The sequence below is a fragment of the Ursus maritimus genome, unplaced genomic scaffold (genome assembly GCF_017311325.1).
Source record: "Ursus maritimus isolate PB19 unplaced genomic scaffold, ASM1731132v1 scaffold_12, whole genome shotgun sequence".
Lineage (NCBI taxonomy): Eukaryota > Metazoa > Chordata > Mammalia > Carnivora > Ursidae > Ursus > Ursus maritimus.
The window spans coordinates 21,598,435-21,619,996 of record NW_024423564.1 but is presented as its reverse complement, the minus strand read 5'-3'; the positions used below and the strand labels follow the sequence as shown (position 1 = coordinate 21,619,996).

The following is a 21,562-nucleotide window of genomic DNA, read 5'->3' as shown; positions in this document are numbered from 1 at the left end:
TACAGCAAGGTCAAAATATAAACTGTTTCATTGACTTTTTTCCCCACTAGGCTAATAGTTCTTAAACAGTTTCATCACAAAGGTGCCAGAGCTGCATACAGTTTGAGAGAGAAGAGAAGGGATGGACAAAAAGGATGGAATTCATCTTTTCCTTCCCTGCCCCTTTCCCATTGGAAGTCCTTATATTCTCAACCAGAATGGCTTTTATCTATCTATTTTATATTATGGTTCTGCCTAAGGTTTTATATGGTTAAAATTTTAATCTATTGCATTTTAAAAATACATTTGAAACCATTGCTATTTCAATTGTATTGCCATAAGAGATATTTTCATTCATTAGCCAAAGGGGTATTAAGGTATTTGAATAGCAGTTACACTAGAAACTAATTTTAAGTTCCCCTCCCACTCCTAGCATTTTATTTTTCTACAGCTGTTTCTTTGCCAGAAACAGTTTTGTTGGGGACCCATCAATATGTTTTTCAACATTTCAGAAGTCTTTTTGAATGATTTAAATTTAATTAAAAAATCTCATTTTTTAAAAGAATGTACTTTGGGTTTAAGTATCTCTGCCTTCTCCTTTCTAGTCATCTAAATGAAAAAAGGCATTCTGCTGTATGCTGTGGATTTAATGTAACCTCTTGCCAAAAACGAGTAACAAGGTGCACATGCAGCTTTAAATGTTTTTGGTAGAGGGACACCTGGGTGGCTCAGTTGGTTAGGCATCCAACTCTTGATTTTGGCTTGGGTCATGATCTCAGGGTTGTGGGATTGAGCCCTACATCAGGCTCTGCAGTCAGCAGGGAGTCTGCTTGAAATTCTGTATCTCCCTTTCCCTTTACGCCTCCTGCTCATGCTCTCTATCTCTTTCTCTCCCTCTCAAATAAATAAATAAATCTTTTAAAAAAATTTTTTTGGTAGAACTCTATCTTCAAAGGGCGTATGATATTACTATTACTGTTTTCCTTTAAAAGAAACAACTTGATTTTTTTACATTAAGTGCATTAGTACATAAAGTACTATAGTCTCTTTTTAGAAGAGACTATAGGTAGAATTTTAGAAAAATAGATAGATATAAATTAATATTAATTTTTTAACTTTATAAATTTAGATACCCATACCATTTTAGACATAATTTTAACCAATGTATGGTTTGTGGTAGAAATAATGTGTTTTCAAAACAATGTTTCCAGGGCGCCTCAGTGGTTCAGTCGTTAAGCGTCTGCCTTCGGCTCAGGGCGTGATCCCAGCATTCTGGGATCGAGCCCCACAACAGGCTCCTCCGCTAGGAGCCTGCTTCTTCCTCCCCCACTCCCCCTGCTTGTGTTCCCTCTCTCGCTGGCTGTCTCTCTGTCAAATAAATAAATAAAATCTTTAAAAAATAAATAAATAAAATAAAAATAAAAATAAAAACAATGTTTCCTTGAAGTAAATGTTTTCATGTTTTTTCTTGAACCATTGAAAGCAAGCTCCTTTCTTAACAGGCTCAGAAGTTTATCTAAGAAGAGAACTTATTTGCTGGGGAGACAGTGTTAAATTACGCTATGGGAATAAACCAGAGGACTGTCCTTTTCTCTGGGCACACATGAAAAAATACACTGAAATGACCGCAACTTATTTCCAGGGAGTACGTCTTGATAACTGCCACTCAACACCTCTTCATGTAGCCGAGGTACAGAAAAACAATTCAAATACATTAAGCAAAAAATGTAGTATTCTTTCCTTGCTTTCCTTAAATAAAATATGCAAGTACATGTTTCCTTTTGCTAGTTGGACACCAGCATTGATTTGGTGGTAGTATTTAACACTTCGGCATAACTTCAAGATTCTAACAAAATCTTTTGATGCAGTTGTTATGGAATACTGTGCTATAAAATGTTTAACGAGTTAATATTTTTATTTCAGTTTAGGGAAGTAGATTATATTGTCTGATAATATACATAACCTTATTGCCATGTATATTATTTAAATATTACTAATATTTTATTATTAGCTTTTACAGGATTAATATTAATATTTTAATATTATGCAAATATCTATCTTATTCTTGTTATTTTCAGGTTGCTTTTACTATATTAATAGACACTGTGAAGTCAGTTGTTACATATTATGTTATTGTTTAAGCACTAACATTACAGTATATTGAAGCTCATTTTAGCCTCATTGATTCCATTTTTATTGATTATTTATAAAAATGTAAGTGTAAACAAAGGTTGTTTACCCTCTTTGGGCTTTTTACAGATACTGAGGCAGTGCCAAAATTTGTAGCATTATCTTCTATCTAACACAGCTTTGTAAAGACAATTTTCATTCTGTTTATAAGATCTTTGATAGTTTCCTAGTGAGAACTTCGTGTTTTTTGGGAATGTGTGCTTCTCTGGAAAATATCTATTTCTGTTATTTTAAGGCAATATTATAATGAATATGTTTCGAGCCCTATGATGAAGAATTGATTTGATATGGAAGAATTTAGTGAACTAATTTAGTAAATTAATTAAGGTGATAGAACATTTTTTAGTCCAAAAACTAGTAGAGGTTTTTCCTTATTGTGCTTTTAGCAGCAGAAAAAAAAAATATGTATATATATATGTGTATATATATGCAAATCTGGTTTTCATCTCCTATTTGGATAGATGATATAATCTTAGATTTTTTTTTCATAGATCTTATATATACACATATATATACACATATATATATAAAATTGTAAGGTTATTATAACATTATAGCAAAACAGAAAATTAACACTCAATTTGCTTAATTTTAAGTTACAAAATCTTCCAGGACCCTACTTGTTAGCTGATAGAATTTCAATTATTTTATTAACCTTTGTGCAAACATTATGTTAAAAGAAATCAGAACCAATTTGATTTCTGATTAAGAGTTGAATACCATTTGTAGGAAAAGCTGGCTTTAGTATAGTTAGACCTAATCTTTGCAAAAGCTAAATGATTCATCAGCAGGGAATTTACCAGTAATGGCCTAGTCAACAGCCTGCAAATTAATAGCCTGGTTAGAGGTATTAAAAACAAACATTAAAACAGGGTGAAAGGCTAGCAGAATCACAGTGTTATGGTTTACATTTTTTTAATGTGACACTAACATTTTTCTTCTTCCTTTTTTTTCCCCTTTGTGTCTCTATATCTTTGCAAAATCTAATCTTCCTTTTTAACTGTTTTAATCTCTTTATAAATTCTCTTGTTTCCTGTGTGTATTGGTCTGTTTTATGTTTTCTTACATATGCACAATTAAATTTACTTGGAAATTCTTCTCGGATTTCCATTCTGTCTTGTTCCATGACATTTTCCTATGCTAAATCCATGCCTAGTCTTCTCTCCTTTCCTTCCCCCCTACTTGCTTTTCTCTTTGTGTTACATTTGTGACTATGCTTTTTGCAGTACATGTTGGATGCTGCTAGGAAATTGCAACCCAATTTGTATGTAGTAGCTGAACTGTTCACAGGAAGCGAAGACCTGGACAATGTCTTTGTTACTAGACTGGGCATTAGTTCCCTAATAAGAGGTAGGCTTGTTGAAGAGTATTTCCCATCTAAAACTTTAGTTTTTGTTTGAGTAGATTAAAAAGCATTTAATAGCATTATATACAATGTTTAATAATTTTCAACATAGTTAATATTCTTTTAAATACTCTACACAAACTTTCTCTAACTCAGTCTGTTTTTATCTGGAAAAATTTCTACCTAGGGTAAAATATCTCATTTTAAATTGAAAGACCAGTAGGATGAATTGATGAGTCATGAACAAAAGCATTTTTTTGTTTTTGAAAATATGCAAATCTGGTTTTCATCTCCTATTTGGATAGATGATATAATCTTAGATTTTTTTTTCATAGATCTTATATAACCAACATCCTAATAAACAACATATGTTCCCTTTTACCTACGTGAGTCATTTCTCTGGCCAATTATAGAGAAGACTTTTTTGTCACTTAAACTAATACACATTTGTTTAAATGTTTAAAGCAGTTTTGTTGTTGATAATATTTATGTGGTCTTTTTTTGGAAACTTAGCAATGATAAGAAACCTAACCTCTTCTTGAACAATAATAATGAAGATTGTTAAAATATTCCGTAATGCTTTGCAGAGGCAATGAGTGCATATGATAGCCATGAAGAGGGCAGATTGGTTTATAGATATGGAGGAGAACCTGTTGGATCCTTTGTTCAGCCCTGTTTGAGGCCGTTAATGCCAGCCATTGCACATGCCCTGTTTATGGATATTACCCATGATAATGAGTGTCCTATTGTGGTAAGCATCTAATTTGTTTCTTGTATTTACTTATTTTGCTAAACTCATATGTAGAATTTAAGAAACATGACAGATGAATGTGGGGGGGAAGAGAGAGGCAAACAATAAAACAGACAACTAAAGAGAACAAACTGAGGGTTGCTGGAGGGGAGGTGGGCAGGGGATGGGCTAAGTGGGTGATGGGGATTAAGGAGAGCACTTGTTGTGAGCACTGGGTGTGGTATTGTAAGTGATGAATCACTCGATTCCCCACCGGAAACTAATATTACACTCTATGTTAACTGACTGGAATTTAAATAAAAACTTGAAAAAGGAAAAAATAAATAAATGTTTTGATCTGATATTTAGTGGCAATATCCACATACTTCAAAATCGTGTCTTAGATTTATAAGTGATTGTGGTACATAGTTTTTGAATGTTTTGTTAGTTCTGAAGCAAATTAATGTTAAAAAATAATAAAGTAAAGCCAATTAATGTCTTGTAGTTTATAACTATGTAACTATCCTTTTACTTCATTATGCTATAGGATGGCACTTTACGTTTGAAAGAAAATAAACCTTGGGGTTTTTTATTGTTTTCTAGCATAGGTCAGAATACGATGCTCTCCCAAGTACCACAATTGTTTCTATGGCATGTTGTGCTAGTGGAAGTACTAAAGGCTATGATGAATTAGTGCCTCATCAGGTATGTCTTTGTGTTGTTTTTTTTTTAAATCCACATAGCCAACAACTTTGAGCATTTTTACTAAACGTTCTTATTATAATTAAAATGTATACATGGCTAAGTTTTAGCTTTGTTCAGATTTCAGTGGTTTCTGAAGAACGGTTTTATACTAAGTGGAATCCTGGAGCATCTCCATCAGATACAGGTGAAGTTAATTTCCAAAGTGGAATTATTGCAGCCAGATGTGCTATCAATAAACTTCATCAAGAACTTGGGGCTCAGGGTTTCATTCAGGCAAGAAACTAAATTTTTGTAAGTTTCTTAAGTTTCAATTTCAGAGTAAGTCTTTCCAGTTTGAGCACTAATGTGTTTTCTCTTTCTGTGTCTCAGGTCTATGTGGATCAGGTTGATGAGGACATAGTGGCAGTAACAAGACATTCACCCAGTATTCATCAGTCTGTTGTGTCTGTGTCTAGAACTGCTTTCAGGAATCCTAAGACTTCATTTTACAGCAAGGAAGTACCTCAAATGTGCATCCCTGGTAATGCAACCTAAAAATGTTATTGTGATTATATTATAACACAGTGCAAGTGTGGCTGTAGTTGAAAAAAAGAACTTGAAATTTTTCATAACTTGGGGCACCTGGCTGACTCGGTTGGTAGAGCATGCGACTCTTGATCACGGGGTCATGAGTTCAAGCCCCATGTTGGGTGTAAAGCTTACTTTAAAGAAAGAAAGAAAAAGAAGAAAGAAAGAAATTAAGACTGGGATCACGACCTGAGCTGAAGGCAGACACTCAACCAGCCAAGCCCCCCAGGCACCCCAGGAAGTTTTTATAATTGTCAAAGAAGAGATACGGAGAGACTGTAATTGCTATATATTCACAGAAGAGAGAAATTACTGAGTACTTAGAAAAGGCTTCTCAAGGGAGGTGGAACTTTAGTTCCTGAAAGATGTATAAAAAGAATTCATTATTAATTTATTAATTGGTGTTAGTAAGACTATTTGGGGACCAGGGAAAATATCTATTTGGTTGAAATAGTGGAGTGACAGAGGGCTAGGAAGGTAATTGAGGATGGATTATGAAAAGCCTTAAATATTAAACTGTTTTCCACTTTGGTTTATATATGTGTGTATGTATGTACATGCCCATACACAAATACATACTTAGACACACTACAAATATACATGTGTATACATATATATAAACACATGAATATACATATATATTTCCTGGGTATAAAAGGAATACATGTTTGTTTTATACAAATTAGGAAATAGGGAATGAATTAAGAGGAAAATAAAGTTACTTCACAACTCAAAAAATGTTAATATTTGAGAATATTTCCATTACAGATATTGTCCATGTAGTAAAATATAATTTACCTCAAATTAATTTCCCATGAGGCGCCTGAGTGGCTCAGTTGGTTAAGCGTCTGTCTTCGGCTCAGGTCATGATCCCAGGGTCCTGGGATTGAGCCCCACATCGGACTCCCTGCTCAGCGGGAGTCTGCTCCTTCCTCTCCTTCTGCTTGTGCTCTCTGTTGCTATCTCTGTCTCTCTCAAATAAATAAATAAAATCTTTAAAAAAAAAGTTAATTTCCCATGGTCCTGGGATTGAGCCCCACATCAGGCTCCCTGGTCAGTGGGGAACCTGCTTCTCCCTCTCCTCCTCACTCGTGCTCTCTCTCTGCTCTTTCTCATTATCTCTGTCTCTCTCTCAAATAAATAAAATCTTTAAAATAAATAAATAAATAAATAAATAAATAAATACACGTCCATAAATCATATCCTTATTATTGCTAGAGTTTTTTTCTAGATGTGTATATTTTATTTCCTTTCTTACTGTTTTATGTATTATAGCAAAACATTCTCCTGTGCATATAGCAACTGTCCAAGTCTGGCAATTAATTGAGAGGATGAAGATTCCCATAAACATCATCATATTCTATATTGGTTGCTTGTTATTAAATATGTATAACTCCAAGGGGCACTTGGATGGCTCAGTAGGTTAAATATGTATAACTCCAATTTTTAAAGATTATCAACTTGAATAGTTTTAAGGTTAAAAGCTCATCAGTTATTTTTAACTGCTTGCTAGTGTATAGTCAGTAATCTTGTCTGATTGTTGCTAATGTACATACACAGTTTCACATGGTTGCAATCAGTGTGAACAATATTATCTCAGGTTTTGTTTTGGTCACTGATCAAAAACATTTCCATTTTGTCACAAAATTGTGATTTTCATTATATTAAATATTTCATATTTTATTATGTTAGTATTCCATCTTTAATATTCTTCAGTATGTTTAAACAGTGAATATACACTAGGAATAATTCTTTTCTCTTGGACAATTTCTTAGTAATTATTTCGAGAAGTAGAATTTCTGGATCAAAAGGTACAGTTACTTATTGTCAGATTAATGGCTTAAATTACTTAAATAATAAAATTCAAGTTTTATATATCCTTTGACTCAGCAATTCTGCTCCTAGGTTTATCTCTGAGAAACTCTCATATGTTCCATTAGAAGACAGGCACAAGAATATATTTGGTATTTTCACACAGTGGAATACTATTTGGCATTTGAAGCTAATAAGCTGCAGCTTGTGTAGCAATGTGAACAAATCTAAAAAATACAGTGTTGTTTAATAGAATGCAAGTTGCAGAAATATATATATATATATAATTTGAATCCACTTTGATAAAACTTGGAAATATGGAAAATAATATATGTTGTTTTGGGAAACAGACATATGTAGTAAAAATGCACAGGATCTATGAACACCAAAGTGCAGGTAATGGTTACCTCTGAGGGGGGGAAGAAAGTGTACACATTTGTAATGTTTTTTTCAGCTAGGAAGTAGGATCTGGCTTTTTAAAATTTTTCCCTACTTTTTGTATTTCTGAAATTTTTCATTTTTTAAAATAAGTCTTTCAAGGGATTTATTTTCCCTTTGCTCAAAATTAGGAAGGTTATATATTGTTCCTAAGAGCTAAGCCATTATTACTTGATCTTTTTTCAAATAGATTTTTGTTAATTTATGATTTTTTTTTAAAGATTTTATGTATTTATTTGACAGAGAGAGAGACAGTCAGCGAGAGAGGGAACACAAGCAGGGGGAGTGGGAGAGGAAGAGGCAGGCTCCCAGCAAAGGAGCCTGATGTGGGGCTCGATCCCAGAATGCTGGGATCATGCCCTGAGCTGAAGGCAGACGCTTAACGATTGCGCCACCCAGGCGCCCCCTGTTAGTTTATGATTTTAAAAACAAAAGCATTGTGTGAAAAACGCATCCGGTAGAATCATCTGTTCTCAGACTGATATTTCATATTCAACTTTAAGTTTAATTAATTAAGTTGAATTAGCAATTCCTAATTTCAGATGGTTTAATATGAAATTTTGTTAATATTTTTATGTATTCCTAGGCAAAATTGAAGAAGTAGTTCTTGAAGCTAGAACTATTGAGAGAAATACAAAACCTTATCAGAAGGATGAGAATTCGATCAATGGAATGCCAAATATCACAGTAGAAATTAGAGAACATATTCAGGTATTTGGGACTCTCATCTTACTACTGTGTTTAATATCTTGAGGACATTAGAATTATTGATTGAATGGTTTTATATAATTTTTTTCAAGCTTAGTGAAAGTAAAATTGTTAAACAAGCTGGAGTTGCCACAAAAGGACCCAATGAATATATTCAAGAAATAGAATTTGAAAACTTATCTCCAGGAAGTGTTATTATATTCAGGTATGTTGGAGTTCAAACTGTTGACTTTGCTTATAAAATAGATTACATATTTTGTTAATTTTAAATAAATCATTCCTAAAAAGTAACCATTTTTTAATTAACGTTTTCAGAGTTAGTCTTGATCCACATGCGCAAGTCGCTGTTGGAATTCTTCGAAGTCATCTGATACAGTTCAGTCCTCATTTTAAATCTGGGAGCCTTACTGTTGACAATTCAGATCCTATATTAAAAATTCCTTTTGCTTTGTAAGTATGCCTTAGTTTATGGAGATTTGCCACTTTAATAACTGATAAGTTACCACAAGCCTGATTTAAGCGGTTTTAAGGATCCTCTATATCCTTGCTACTCAGATGGTGGTCCAAGGACCAGTAGTTGTATCAGCATCATCTGTTGCTAACATTTTGTCCTATTGCTTTATCATTTGTATGTGTGCTTGCATGTGCACTCTCTCATACTCATGCACTCTAGCTATAGATACAAGCAAACACACACACATCTCTGTACATGCACACATGCACACAATTTTTCTGAACTATATGAGGCTAAATCGCATACACCATATTCCTTCCACATCATTTTTAAGTATTTTATTTATTTCTTTAAAGTAGGCTCCACATCCAAAGTGGGGCCCAAACTCATGACCCTAAGGTCAAGAGTCACATGTTCATCGCACTGAGCCAGCCAGGTGCCCCTAAGCTAAATTTTTTGTTGTTGTTCGTTGGCTATGTATTTATTCAGTGAAATATCATTTTATGTACTAACCCATTTTTCGATTGTGTTCAATTTTTTGTTTTTGTAAGAGCTTCTATCATTAAGGATATTAACTCTTAACTCAAGCTATTAGAAAAGTATTTACATTCTAAAAATATCTGATGAAGCAGTTTTATGTTTTTGTGAAATGCTTATAAAATGCATATTCATCCTCAAACCTACTCAGATTATCTTGGGGTAAGGCCAAGAAATCTGCATCTTAATAAGCTCTCCAGGTAATTCGTATGCAAGTTCACTGGCTACATGTCAAAAAATATTTGCCTAGAATGGAGTTGGTACTGAGACTGCTGATTGATTTGATCAAACTTGACTCACAAACTGCAGATGAAGGAAGAGTCAGTCCCAGCTATGAGGACAGAGTGTGGCAGAAACAGGGAACAAAGCGCAGCCAACTCTAGTTTTCTCAGTTGAGACAGAACTAAAAGAGAAAGAAGGAAGTACATTCAAGAGGATGTGTTCACATAAAATTCAAGAGGATATGTATTCAGTTCTGTAGAATGAAATGACCCGAACAGCTAGAATTATAAAAAAGTAGGGTTTTCGTTGTATTCAAGTGTGGTCAGTTAGAATCTCACTGCTGCCTGGACAAAGGGGAAACCAAGGCCATGATAGACACCTCCTTCTGAGTATTATCAAGAAGCATCTATAAGAAAATCTTGGTTTCTTGAATAACCCAGCTAAAGGGTAGTGCCACCTTAGGAGAGGAGAGAAGGAAAAGGAGAGAAATAGTACATGATTTCTAAGATGGTTAACTGTGACTTTTGATTATCCCTTTACTGGTCCTTGACAAGTATTTTGATTTTAAAATAATTATCATAAAAAGTAATTGATGTCCTACTTAGGAGAATATAAAGAAGAGAAAAAAACCAAGTCCATCTAAAGATATTAAAAAAGCAAATTTGTGAGAAAAAGGTTGTAGCAACCAAAAGATTTTTCCAGCATACTTGTAAGTAATAAAATTTGGCAATTGATTATTTTCTTATCTTGAAAGAAGTATTACTTCTAACTGAATTTTTAGCATGTTTTATTCTTTAATTATTGCTTATAATATATATTGTTTATAATGTATATTACATGTATATTATAATGCTGAGTTACTAAAACATACATTGTTAAGGCATTTTATGGTTATGATTCAGATTTTCTTCTTTATTGACAGTGGGTGCAATTTTACTGTATTTAACCAGTTCTCTTTATTTTCCACTTCTTAGCATTGCCTCAAAATTAACTTTGGCTGAACTGAATCAGGTACTTTACCGATGTGAAGCAGAAGAACAAGAAGACGGTGGAGGCTGTTATGACATACCAAACTGGTCATCTCTTAAATATGCGGGTCTTCAAGGTATGCAAATACAAGGATAGTTAAGCTTTTGGACTTTTTTTGGGTTTTTTTAGGGTCATATGGTGTCTTTTTTTTTTCTTTAAGATTTATTTATTTATTTATTTGACAGAGAGAGAGAGAGACAGTCACCGAGAGAGGGAACACAAGCAGGGGGAGTGGGAGAGGAAGAAGCAGGCCCCCAGTGGAGCAGGGAGCCCGATGTGGGGCTTGATCCCAGGACCCTGGGATCACGCCCTGAGCCGAAGGCAGATGCTTAACGACTGAGCCACCCAGGCACCCCCATACGGTGTCTTCTTTATAGAATTAAAGTATGGGCTCAGAATTCAACTGCTTGGGTTCAAACTGTGGCCTTGTCACCTACTCATTCATTGACCTTCAGCCAGTAACTTAACTTCTCTGTGCCCCAATTTCTGCCTTTATAAAATGTGAATAATATTGTCTGATTCATAGGCTTTTTTGAAAACTAAGTGAGAAAACTTATTTGGGCCCCAAATGGGACTAGGTTGTAAATATAATACATTCATCTTCCTTTTTCATCTAATTAGAAACTTTGTTTCATTGCATATTTGTTTTATCCAAAAAGAGAACTTATAATAAAACATTATGTAGTTAGAGTAGTTGTAAGGCAGGACATAGGATCTAAATATTTAATTATCAGTTTAACGCATCTGGTTGGGAATATTTTCTTGGATTTTTATCTAAGAAATTTGGTTTATCACATATGTATTCCTAGTTCATGTAGTATTCCACATATCATGGCTTTTACGCAACTCTTTATTTTCTTTGTCCATCTGACCCATCTTTAAGGATGAGTTCGATTCTTACATCTTGCACAAAGCACTCCTTAACTATTATTTTTCACGGTAATATCTTAGTCTCCTTGATACCCATTGCATTAATTTACTATACCTCTTACTTGCTATACTGCCTTACTTGGAAGATATTGCTTTATTTTAGTAATTAGTACAGTGTTTTGTGAATATTTATTGTTGTGGCTAAGAATGGGCTCTAGATTCCCTCGGTTACACTCACTAGCTTTATAACCTTGGAGTAAACTCTCCATGGCTCAGTTTTCTCATCCATAACATGGAAACAATAATAGTACCTACCACAAGGATTAAATGACTTGATACATGTAAAGCACTTAGACAACGCTTAGTTCACAGTTAGTACTTGGTGATTGTTAGCTTTAAAACTCACTAAGTAGATTGTACCTTGAGAAAGAAGAACGTTTGCCTTTTTTGCATTCTTGTTTTTTAGCTTTTATATTTTCTACAAAACCAAGCACATAAGAAGCTCTCAATAAGTTTCTTCTAGACTTTTGTACTTTTGACATTTTTTTTCTAAAACAGTCTGATTTTCATTTTTTTTTTTTAAAGATTTTATTTATTTATTTATTTGACAGAGATAGAGACAGCCAGCGAGAGAGGGAACACAAGCAGGGGGAGTGGGAGAGGAAGAAGCAGGCTCATAGCGGAAGAGCCTGATGTGGGGCTCGATTCCATAACGCCGGGATCACGCCCTGAGCCGAAGGCAGATGCTTAACCGCTGTGACACCCAGGCGCCCCTAAAACAGTCTGATTTTCAACACAAAATGTTTTGTGCTGTGAGAAATAGAGAAACGTATATGTTACCAGTCATAGACAGCTGTTTACTCCATTTTCACCCTGAGCTGTTGAATTCCTTCTGCTAACTGAAAAGACCACACTTTTCTGAACTTTTTCTGGTCTTCGTCTTTCTTAAAATTAAGTCTAGCTCTTTACTCTCTCCTGATTTACCTTCTCCTGATTTACTTTTTGCTTTATATCAGTCCCTTTCTTCTCTGACAGTTTAGTATTTCCAGCATTCCACTGGATATTTCTAGGAGGTTCTGAATAGCAATATCCAATTAAGTCAGACTTAACTTCATTGACTTTCTCTCCCCTAAAAAAAAATCCCCCTTCTCTTCTTCCCTACTTCTTATAATAATACATATTCAGTCATGTTGGAATCCAGGAATCTGTTTTTGGATCTGTCCCTTTTATCTTCTGTATTCAATCAGTAATTGTGACTGGTTTTTTCTGTGTTCACTATGGTATACCAAATCCTTTTATTTTCATAGTTAACACCATATTCAGAGACTAAGTCTGTCTGCAAAACCAAGTAACCAGTTTTCCAATTTCTTGTTACCTCTTTCACGGAACATTCCATTCCACTGATCAGATCTCTTTTTCTAAAATGCTGCTTCATCATGTCACCATTATTCAACAAATGAATCTTAGTTTACTGAGCAATATTTGCCTTCCCCGAAATGCTAGAGCAAAAGTGGATCTATATTTTATACTGTCTTATTTTCTAGTTTTGTTTATGTTTTAAGCTTTGTTTCCCAAAGAAGGTCATAAGCCCCTTAAGAGAAAGAACTACATCTTAAATTTATATATTTATTTTTTTATTTTTCAAGACATGCTATATACAAAGTAAAATTAAATCCTAAATATATAAATAAATTTAGTCAAAATGAACTTGTTGAGGCTATTAATATAATATTTTTAAGGTGGAAATTATTACATTATGGGGTAATGGAAGAAGTACTATTGTTCTGTCATTGAAATCACAGAAACCACTGTGTATGCATGGAAATGCTAATGTTTCTGTTTGAGTATTGCTTAAGGATATGCTCATATACCTCACCGTGTTAACTCGTTTAGTTCCAACTCCCTCTTGTTACATTTCAAAGGTCCTTTCCAAAGCAGGCTTTATTATTATTATCACCAGAGATGCTCTTGCTGTCTTTGAAACCAGTCCTGTGATTGCTTGAATATTAATGATTCCACCATTTTTCAGCATGAGAAGACACAGACTTATCAATTTCCCCCCCCCCAGTGTCTTAGGGCAGGAAAACTATGCCAGTTAGTTGCCTTTGAATATTTTAATATTAAAGTTCAGAAGAACAAGACGAGTCTCAAAAGTTAGGAATCTTGGGGGGCGCCTGGGTGGCTCAGTCATTAAAAGTCTGCCTTTGGCTCAGGGCGTGATCCTGGAGTTCTGGGATCGAGCCCCACGTCAGGCTCTTCCGCTGGGAGCCTGCTTCTTTCTCTCCCACTCCCCCTGCTTGTGTTCCCTCTCTCGCTGGCTGTCTCTCTCTGTCAAATGAATAAATAAAACCTTTAAAAAAAAAAAAAGTTAGGAATCTTGGAAAGCTCTGTATAGCTCCAGCGACAGTAGTCTTCTTCAATATGTCTTTGTATCTCATGTCAAGCCAGTGTTGCCACACATATCTCCAACTACGGGAAGTACCACTGTGGTCTTTGCAGCCCTTATGTCTACCTCTATATGTGTTCACCCCATATCATTAGAGACAGCAGTAGCCCAGGCTATGAGAACAAATTGCCTCTGCCAATAACAGCATGATATTTCTATGAATTTTCAGGATTAATGTCCGTCTTGGCAGAAATAAGACCAAAGAATGACTTGGGGCATCCCTTTTGTGATAATTTGAGATCTGGAGATTGGATGATTGACTATGTCAGTAACCGACTTATTTCACGATCAGGAACTATTGCTGAAGTAAGTAAGACTTTATTCTAGTTCACAAAACACGGAAACAATAAAAACTATATTACTATGGTATATATAAAATTAACTTAGTTTTCTAACCTGAAATATGTTCCTCCCTTCTTCATCGTCTTCCCATTCTAATAAATGGAAATCTGGTTGATAGATTACTAGATAGTAGAGCTGCATGTTTGGATTTACCTCTTAAAATGCACCTAGCCTGTAAACACACCAAATTAACTTTTAAAATTATTTTTATAACAGGTTGGTAAATGGTTGCAGGCTATGTTCTTCTACCTGAAGCAGATCCCACGTTATCTTATCCCATGTTACTTCGATGCTATATTAATTGGTGCATACACCACTCTTCTGGATACAGCATGGAAGCAGATGTCAAGGTATATCCAACAAAGCTTGAGTAAATAGACATGTTTGTGTAGAAACCATATACAGTCAGTTTATATACTCTTGAAAGACCAAAACTAAGGAATTGTCATAGATTCATAGAGTTGAAAAAGTTTGTAAGTGGATAGTAAATGTATTTGCATCCTTTGATCTGGAGCATACAAAAACAAACAGATGTTAAAATCTGTTCAGTAAAGCTAAAAACACACGTTCATGGGAAAATTTAATTGTTTCATATTTTTTGCTTCTATTTACTCCTTGACTTGTTATCATATAATTTTTAGAATATGCATACACAGTTCTTTTTCTAATTTTTCATTCATTAAGAGAAAAATTATTCTATTATTATGAATGAAATTTGCCTTCAGTGATGAATTTCCCTAAAATGAAATTACAGATCAAAATGTACCACTGAAGAGCCACCAAATTGATCTGAGAATAATTTCAGAAAGAGCAAAACTTCAGGGGCACCTGTGTGGCTCAGTCAGTTAAGCGTCTGCCTTTGGCTCAGGTCATGATCCCAGAGTCCCAGGATGGAGCCCCGCATCGAGCTCCCTGTTGAGCAGGGAGTCTGCTTCTCCCTCTGCCCCTCACCTGGCTCATGTTCTGTCTCTCAAATAAATAAATGAAATCTTAAAAAAAAAAAATTCAGCCCTTCCATTTGTTGCACAAGAGGCCTTGGACTTAAAACCAGCCATAATATTGGGTGAAATGAAAACAGTTCTGAAATCTAACCAAATTGAAAATGTTTTCAGCCAGTATTACCATTGTTACACATCTGGTAGAGAGACTAGTTGAAGGAAAGAAACCAGTTAAAATGATACTGGTAAAAATTTTTGAAACAATGGGTATGCAAAGTGAGTAAGTTCTAGAGATCTGCTGTGTAACATTGTGCCTGTAAATAACGGTATTATTGCAGGTACACTTAAAAATCTATTGAGAGAGTAGATTTCAAGTTAAGCGTTCTTACCACAATAAAACTTTTTAAGTAAATAAATAAATAATAAACATTTTTGTATTTCTACGAATAATATTTTAAACATGATCACTTTGTTACAGCTTTGTTCAGAATGGCTCTACCTTTGTGAAACACCTTTCACTGGGATCAGTGCAAATGTGTGGAGTAGGAAAGTGCCCTTCTCTGCCACTTCTTTCACCTTCACTTATGGATGTACCATACAGGCTAAATGAGATCACAAAAGAAAAAGAGCAATGTTGTGTATCTCTAGCTGCAGGTAAGAAATTACATACAGGTTAAAGAATGTGTCAGTCAATATTATTCAAGGAGGAAAAGTTCCTGGGAAATCACTATTTTTAAAAAAAGACTGATGATGTTATCCAAGGTTTTATGTGACTGCTTGGTAAAATTTCATATTCACTTGTAGAACTAATATTTGTACTTACTATTTAATTAATACTGTGCAACAGGCATTTATTTTATGTGTGTTTTTCATTGTGACTGGTTAATCCTTTTCTTTCTTTTCTTTTATTATGTTGTGTTAGTCACAATACAGTACTTCATTAATCTTTGGTGTAGAGTTCCATGATTCATTATTTGCATTTAACATCCAGTGTTCATTGCAATACATGCCCTCCTTAATACCCATCACCGGGCTAACCCATCCTCCCCACCTCCCTCCCCTCTGAAACCTTCAGTTTGTTTCCTGGAGTCCATAGTCTCTCATGGTTCGTCTCCCCCTCTGATTTCCCCCCCTTCATTTTTCCTTTCCATCTTCTGATGCCCTCCATGCTATTCCTTGTGAGTCAAGCAGAGAAAGACAATTATCATATGATTAATCCTTTTCTTCTGCATGTTTCTGTTTTTTTCCAACTCTTGACATTTTGTATTTTTTATCAGATTTGTTTTACTACCCTTTTATATTATGCTTTTTTTCCAATTTAAAAAATTAACTCAATCTTGTAAATTACCAAGAGATGATGGAAAGATCCTCTATAAGTCACAAAACACAAAACGAATGTTAAATAATTTTTTATTATGTGTCTAATTGCATTCAAATGCTTTCAACTATATTTTTTGGCATCCTTTCCTGCAAGTAGTATTAAAACCTGAATCAAGTAACAAATCTAAGAACAGGCTTTTATTTTCTTTTTAATGTACTTCAAGCTATTTATAGAAAGTGCTTAATATTTAAGGCCACTGAATTTAGAACTTTCCAAACTAAACTGAAAATTACCAAATTGCAGGATGAAAGTAATAGTATTTATGTGATTTCCTCTGTTTATCCTTAAATTTGCATCTACCCAGACCAAGAAAAAAGACTTAGTAAGACCTGACAACTAAAAAAGAATTTAACTTTCATTTAGAATGATTATATGCTTTAATTACATAATCGTGTTGTAGATTTTCATTCAACTATTTCATCTTCTCCTGGTACTTATATTTCCTCTGTGAATCTATGCAGATGCTCATGAAACTGAACTGGGTCATTGTGGAAAAAAAACTGATATGCAGAATTTGGTTTTAAAGCCTACTGCTTACACAAAATAGTGATCTCAACGTTCTTGATTAGTCACTGCTATCGTTAAGCACTCCCAAAATAAACATACTGATATACTGATATCATAAATGATATATTGATAGAAGTTGTGATCTCAATATACTTATAATCAGGTACAGTATAAAACAAAAATAGAAACTAAAAAGATAAATTGATAAATATAAATAGAAGTTTTGATATTTTCTTCCAGTATCCCAAGGGACTGTTCTGTACACTTCATACTAACAAAGTATAGATCTGTACTTATATTTGCAGACAGATTTTTGGGGGTTCATTTTAAAATGAATACCAAGGTCTTTGGTGATAGTAGCACAAAAAAAATTATAATTGTAAACTTGTATAATAAATGACAGTAGAAATCTCTCACAAAATATGTGATCTATAAGTCATATACTCTTAGAGGTCAAAAGTTAATGCAAACATTACTACATTTCAGTGCTAGAGATTTTATAGTTTTGACTTCTTAACAAAGACAAATTGACTGTACTTTAGGACATACCAACTCAAAATCGCCCTTAAACCTATCTATACTCATATTTTATACAAGGTGTTAAATGGGTTAAAGTACCAGGAAGTCTGTATGGCATAGAGTACTATATATGTTAACTGCTGTCCTCACTGTCATCAAAGTTATAATCATCAACCATATGTAAACCATGTATCAATAATCAACCATGTGTAAATAATACACAAAGCATTTAGGGAAATTTTATACCATTATTTTGGAGACAATGTAGAAAAGAAGTGTCTAATGTCACCTTTAGTTCTGATACTTCTTAGAAAATAATTTCTACCCCAAAAAAGGTAAAGACCTAAGAAGCAGAAACTTAAATGGCCAAAAATTTCTTTTATCTTTGTCTAATTCTTTTGCTTCTCAATTTACCTTTTATAATTAGCCTTTTATTTCACTCATTCAGTAAATTTTTATATATTATATACCAGTTACAATTGTCAGTGATAGATATAGCTTGGTAAACAAGCCAGATAAGGTTTCTGTAACTGTCAATTTTGTACGACAGAGAAGACAGTTATTCATTCAACAAACCAGAAAACAAGCAAACAAGATAATGTCAGATAGTGTTAAATGCTTAGAAGATAGTTATGAGTGAATACTGAGTACATTTTATTTAAGTCCTTAGTTTTCCCTTCCTGAAATATGTGTTGTATTTTTGCTTTAGCATATTTCTTTTTTGAGTAGAATGCTAATTTCCTTTACTTTCCTACTGATTATTGTTTTTAGGACAAATAAGGTAACAATTTTTCTTGACATGTTTTATAAGAAACCAAACTCAGCCTAGAAGTAAAATTTTAGATTTTATCCATCAATCACCCTATTTTATCTCGTGCATAAAAGCTACAGTTACCTAGAACGTTCAAGTTATTTGGCACCCAAAATCCTTATTTTCTTTTGTAAAAACTGACCAACAAACTGTAACCCTTTTTTTTAATTTATTTGAGAGAAAGGGAGAAAGCGCACGTGCACAAGTATCTTTTTAAGATTTTATTTATTTATTTTTGAGAGAGAGAGAGAGAAAGCATGAGCAGAGGTAGAGAGCAAGGGAGAAACAGACGCCCCGCTGAGCAGGGAGCCTGATGTGGGGCCCAATCCCAGGACCCCAAGATTATGACCTGAGCCAAAGGCAAGCACTTAACTGACTGAACCAACCAGGCACCCGTATAACACTTTTAAGTTGTTTTGAATTCATGGGAAAGTTGGTATTAAAGTTAAACTCTAGACTGATAGATTAATAAACATGTTCAGTTATGTATCATTAAAATAATCATTTCATATTTAATTTGTTGCCTCTAATTGCAAGTAGAATCTTTTCAAATATATCATTAGTATTATATGGCACAGCTCTTTCTCTCTTGAGCTCTTCTACTCTCATATCTGGAGAGTGTACTTTAATGCTTTAGTAAACTTTCTCACTTCTCTTACTAAAAATACATATAACATTAATATTATATTAAGTGTTTATATGTTAAATATTAGATCTCTGATTTCAACCTTTAATTTATCAAAAGAAAGTTTATCTGTGTTTAAAGATTCACATTCTAATCAATTCAGATAAGCATCCCTCTCTAGCCCTGATTCTTAATCTCTTTGAGATGCCCTTAAGATTGTAAGGTAATTGAGATTCCCTTAAGAATGTAATAAGAATAGGGGCGCCTGGGTGGCTCAGTCGTTGGGCGTCTGCCTTCGGCTCAGGGCATGATCCCGGAGTCCTGGGATCGAGCCCCACGTCAGGCTCCTCTGCCGGGAGCCTGCTTCTTCCTCTCCCACTCCCCCTGCTTGGGTTCCCTCTCTCGCTGGCTGTCTCTATCTCTGTCAAATGAATAAATAAAATCTTTAAAAAAAAAAAAAAAAAGAATGTAATAAGAATAAAAAGAAAAAAAAAGAATAAGAATATGGGGCCACTGGGCGCCTGGGTGACTCAGTTGGTTAAGTGTCTGCCTTCAGTTCAGGTCGTGATCCTGGGGTCCTGGGATCAAGCCCCGCCTCTGGCTCCCTGCTCAGCAGGGGGTCTGCTTCTCCCTCCCTCCTGCCCCTGCTCATGCTTTCTCTCTCTCTCTCTCAAAAATAAATAAATAAAATCTTAAAAAGATTAAAAAAAAGAATCTGGAACCTCATCATAGAAATGTTGACGTAGGTATAGTCATACATTTTACAGATAATTTTAGAGGGTTTGCAGACTCCCTCATTCTTGTCCACCTGGCTTAGAGGGACTGGCCTATGGTAATGGAGTTCATAGGCTTGTGTGTGTTATTAAGATTAACATATTATTTTGTTGTGTTTTCTGTTAGGCTTACCTCATTTTTCTTCTGGTATTTTTCGCTGCTGGGGAAGGGATACTTTTATTGCACTGAGAGGTCTACTGCTGATTACTGGACGCTACTTAGAGGCCAGGTAGGAGATCTCTAAAAAGTTGCAGTGCAAGTTTATGTCTAAATGTTTTACACATGCTCTTCAAACTTTCCTTCTTACCGTCTATTTGTAACATTTGGGAGGTATGTTTTCCTTAAGTGTGTGTTTTTTTTTTTTTTTACATGTTCATTTAATAGAATAGATCATAGAATTTCAAAGGAGTGAAGATCTTTGAAGTTAAGTTCTAGTCCTTCATGTTATGGGTCAGATTCTCTTTAGTGTTTGTTAATTGATCTCAGTAAAAATTAAAAATTTGTAACTATTTTACTAACATCACACACTGAAGAGTATAATTTCTATCCCTGAATTAAGTATAAGAACTCAGATGAACTTTTAGGTAAAATTTGTTTTCTATCATTTTTTTCCTTCTAATAATGAAGACTGAGTCCTGTAGAAAGAATTATAGGATGAGGTTTTCCTCTATGTGTTGTCAGGCCTTGTAACCTCCAGTTGTGTCTTTTAGTCTTAAAATAAGGTTTCCTTATGTCACAATAATATGAATGAAACTGTCAAAGATAGAAAAGAGAAGCTGTATAGCAGTGCCACTCAAATCAGCACAAATCAGTACTACAGATGTGCGGTATCACCATCACCTGAGAACTTGCTAGAAACGCAAATTCTTGGTCCTTATGCTAGACCTCTGAATGGGTATGGAGAGGGTAGAGTAGCAGATGGAAATCTGTGTTTTCACAAGGGCTCCAGGTGGTCTTCAGCAGCCCAAGGCTAACGTTTGACAGCATTGCTCTACAAGTTAAAACTTCCAGCAGAAAAAGCATTTATGTGATACTTTGTTTTGATGTCATTTGAAAAAACTGAAGTTTGCCTCTTCAAATGACAAAAGTTCTGGTTTTGGTCTTTTTAAAATTGAAAATTTATTTTTTAAATTGAAGATTTCTAAGTGGGGATCTGAAATGTATTACATTCTTCCCTGCTAACCTAATATGATAAGACCTTTTATTATTCACTTACGAGCCCATTGTGGGGCTGTAGAAATTTGGGAGGCTGTTTGCTTCTTCCTTAAATGCTCCTAAGTGACTATGATTAAGAAGTAGGAAATGGAACATCAGGATTCAGTGCAGTGTAGTGGTTAAGAACTTGGGTTTGGGCCCGACTTCCAGGTTCTAATCCTGGTTCCAAACTACTAACGGTACATTATTTATCCTCTTTGTCCTCTGTAAAATGGTAATAGTACTTACCTTACAGGGTTTTTCTAAGGATTTCTTTTTAAGATTTTATTTTTTGGGGCTGCCTGGGTGGCTCAGTCCATTAAGCGTCTGACTTCGTCTCAGGTCATGATCTCAGGGTCCTTCGATCAAGCCCTGTGTTGGGCTTCATGCTCAGTGGGGAGTTTTCTTGTCCCTCTGCCCCTCCCCGTGTTCATGCTCA

General features: G+C 34.6%; 1 protein-coding gene across 1 annotated transcript in view; it reads left to right on the top strand.

The window, feature by feature from the left end:
• The window catches only part of AGL (amylo-alpha-1, 6-glucosidase, 4-alpha-glucanotransferase), a 78,612-nt gene that overhangs the window by 30,588 nt on the left and 26,462 nt on the right, over positions 1–21,562 (top strand). Inside the window, 14 exon segments of the mRNA XM_040626729.1 lie at positions 1,482–1,669; positions 3,396–3,519; positions 4,102–4,265; positions 4,848–4,949; positions 5,067–5,222; positions 5,319–5,469; positions 8,353–8,477; positions 8,567–8,679; positions 8,790–8,924; positions 10,662–10,792; positions 14,202–14,338; positions 14,591–14,724; positions 15,791–15,966; positions 20,056–20,158. Coding sequence (XP_040482663.1) covers positions 1,482–1,669; positions 3,396–3,519; positions 4,102–4,265; positions 4,848–4,949; positions 5,067–5,222; positions 5,319–5,469; positions 8,353–8,477; positions 8,567–8,679; positions 8,790–8,924; positions 10,662–10,792; positions 14,202–14,338; positions 14,591–14,724; positions 15,791–15,966; positions 20,056–20,158 — 1,939 coding nt within the window.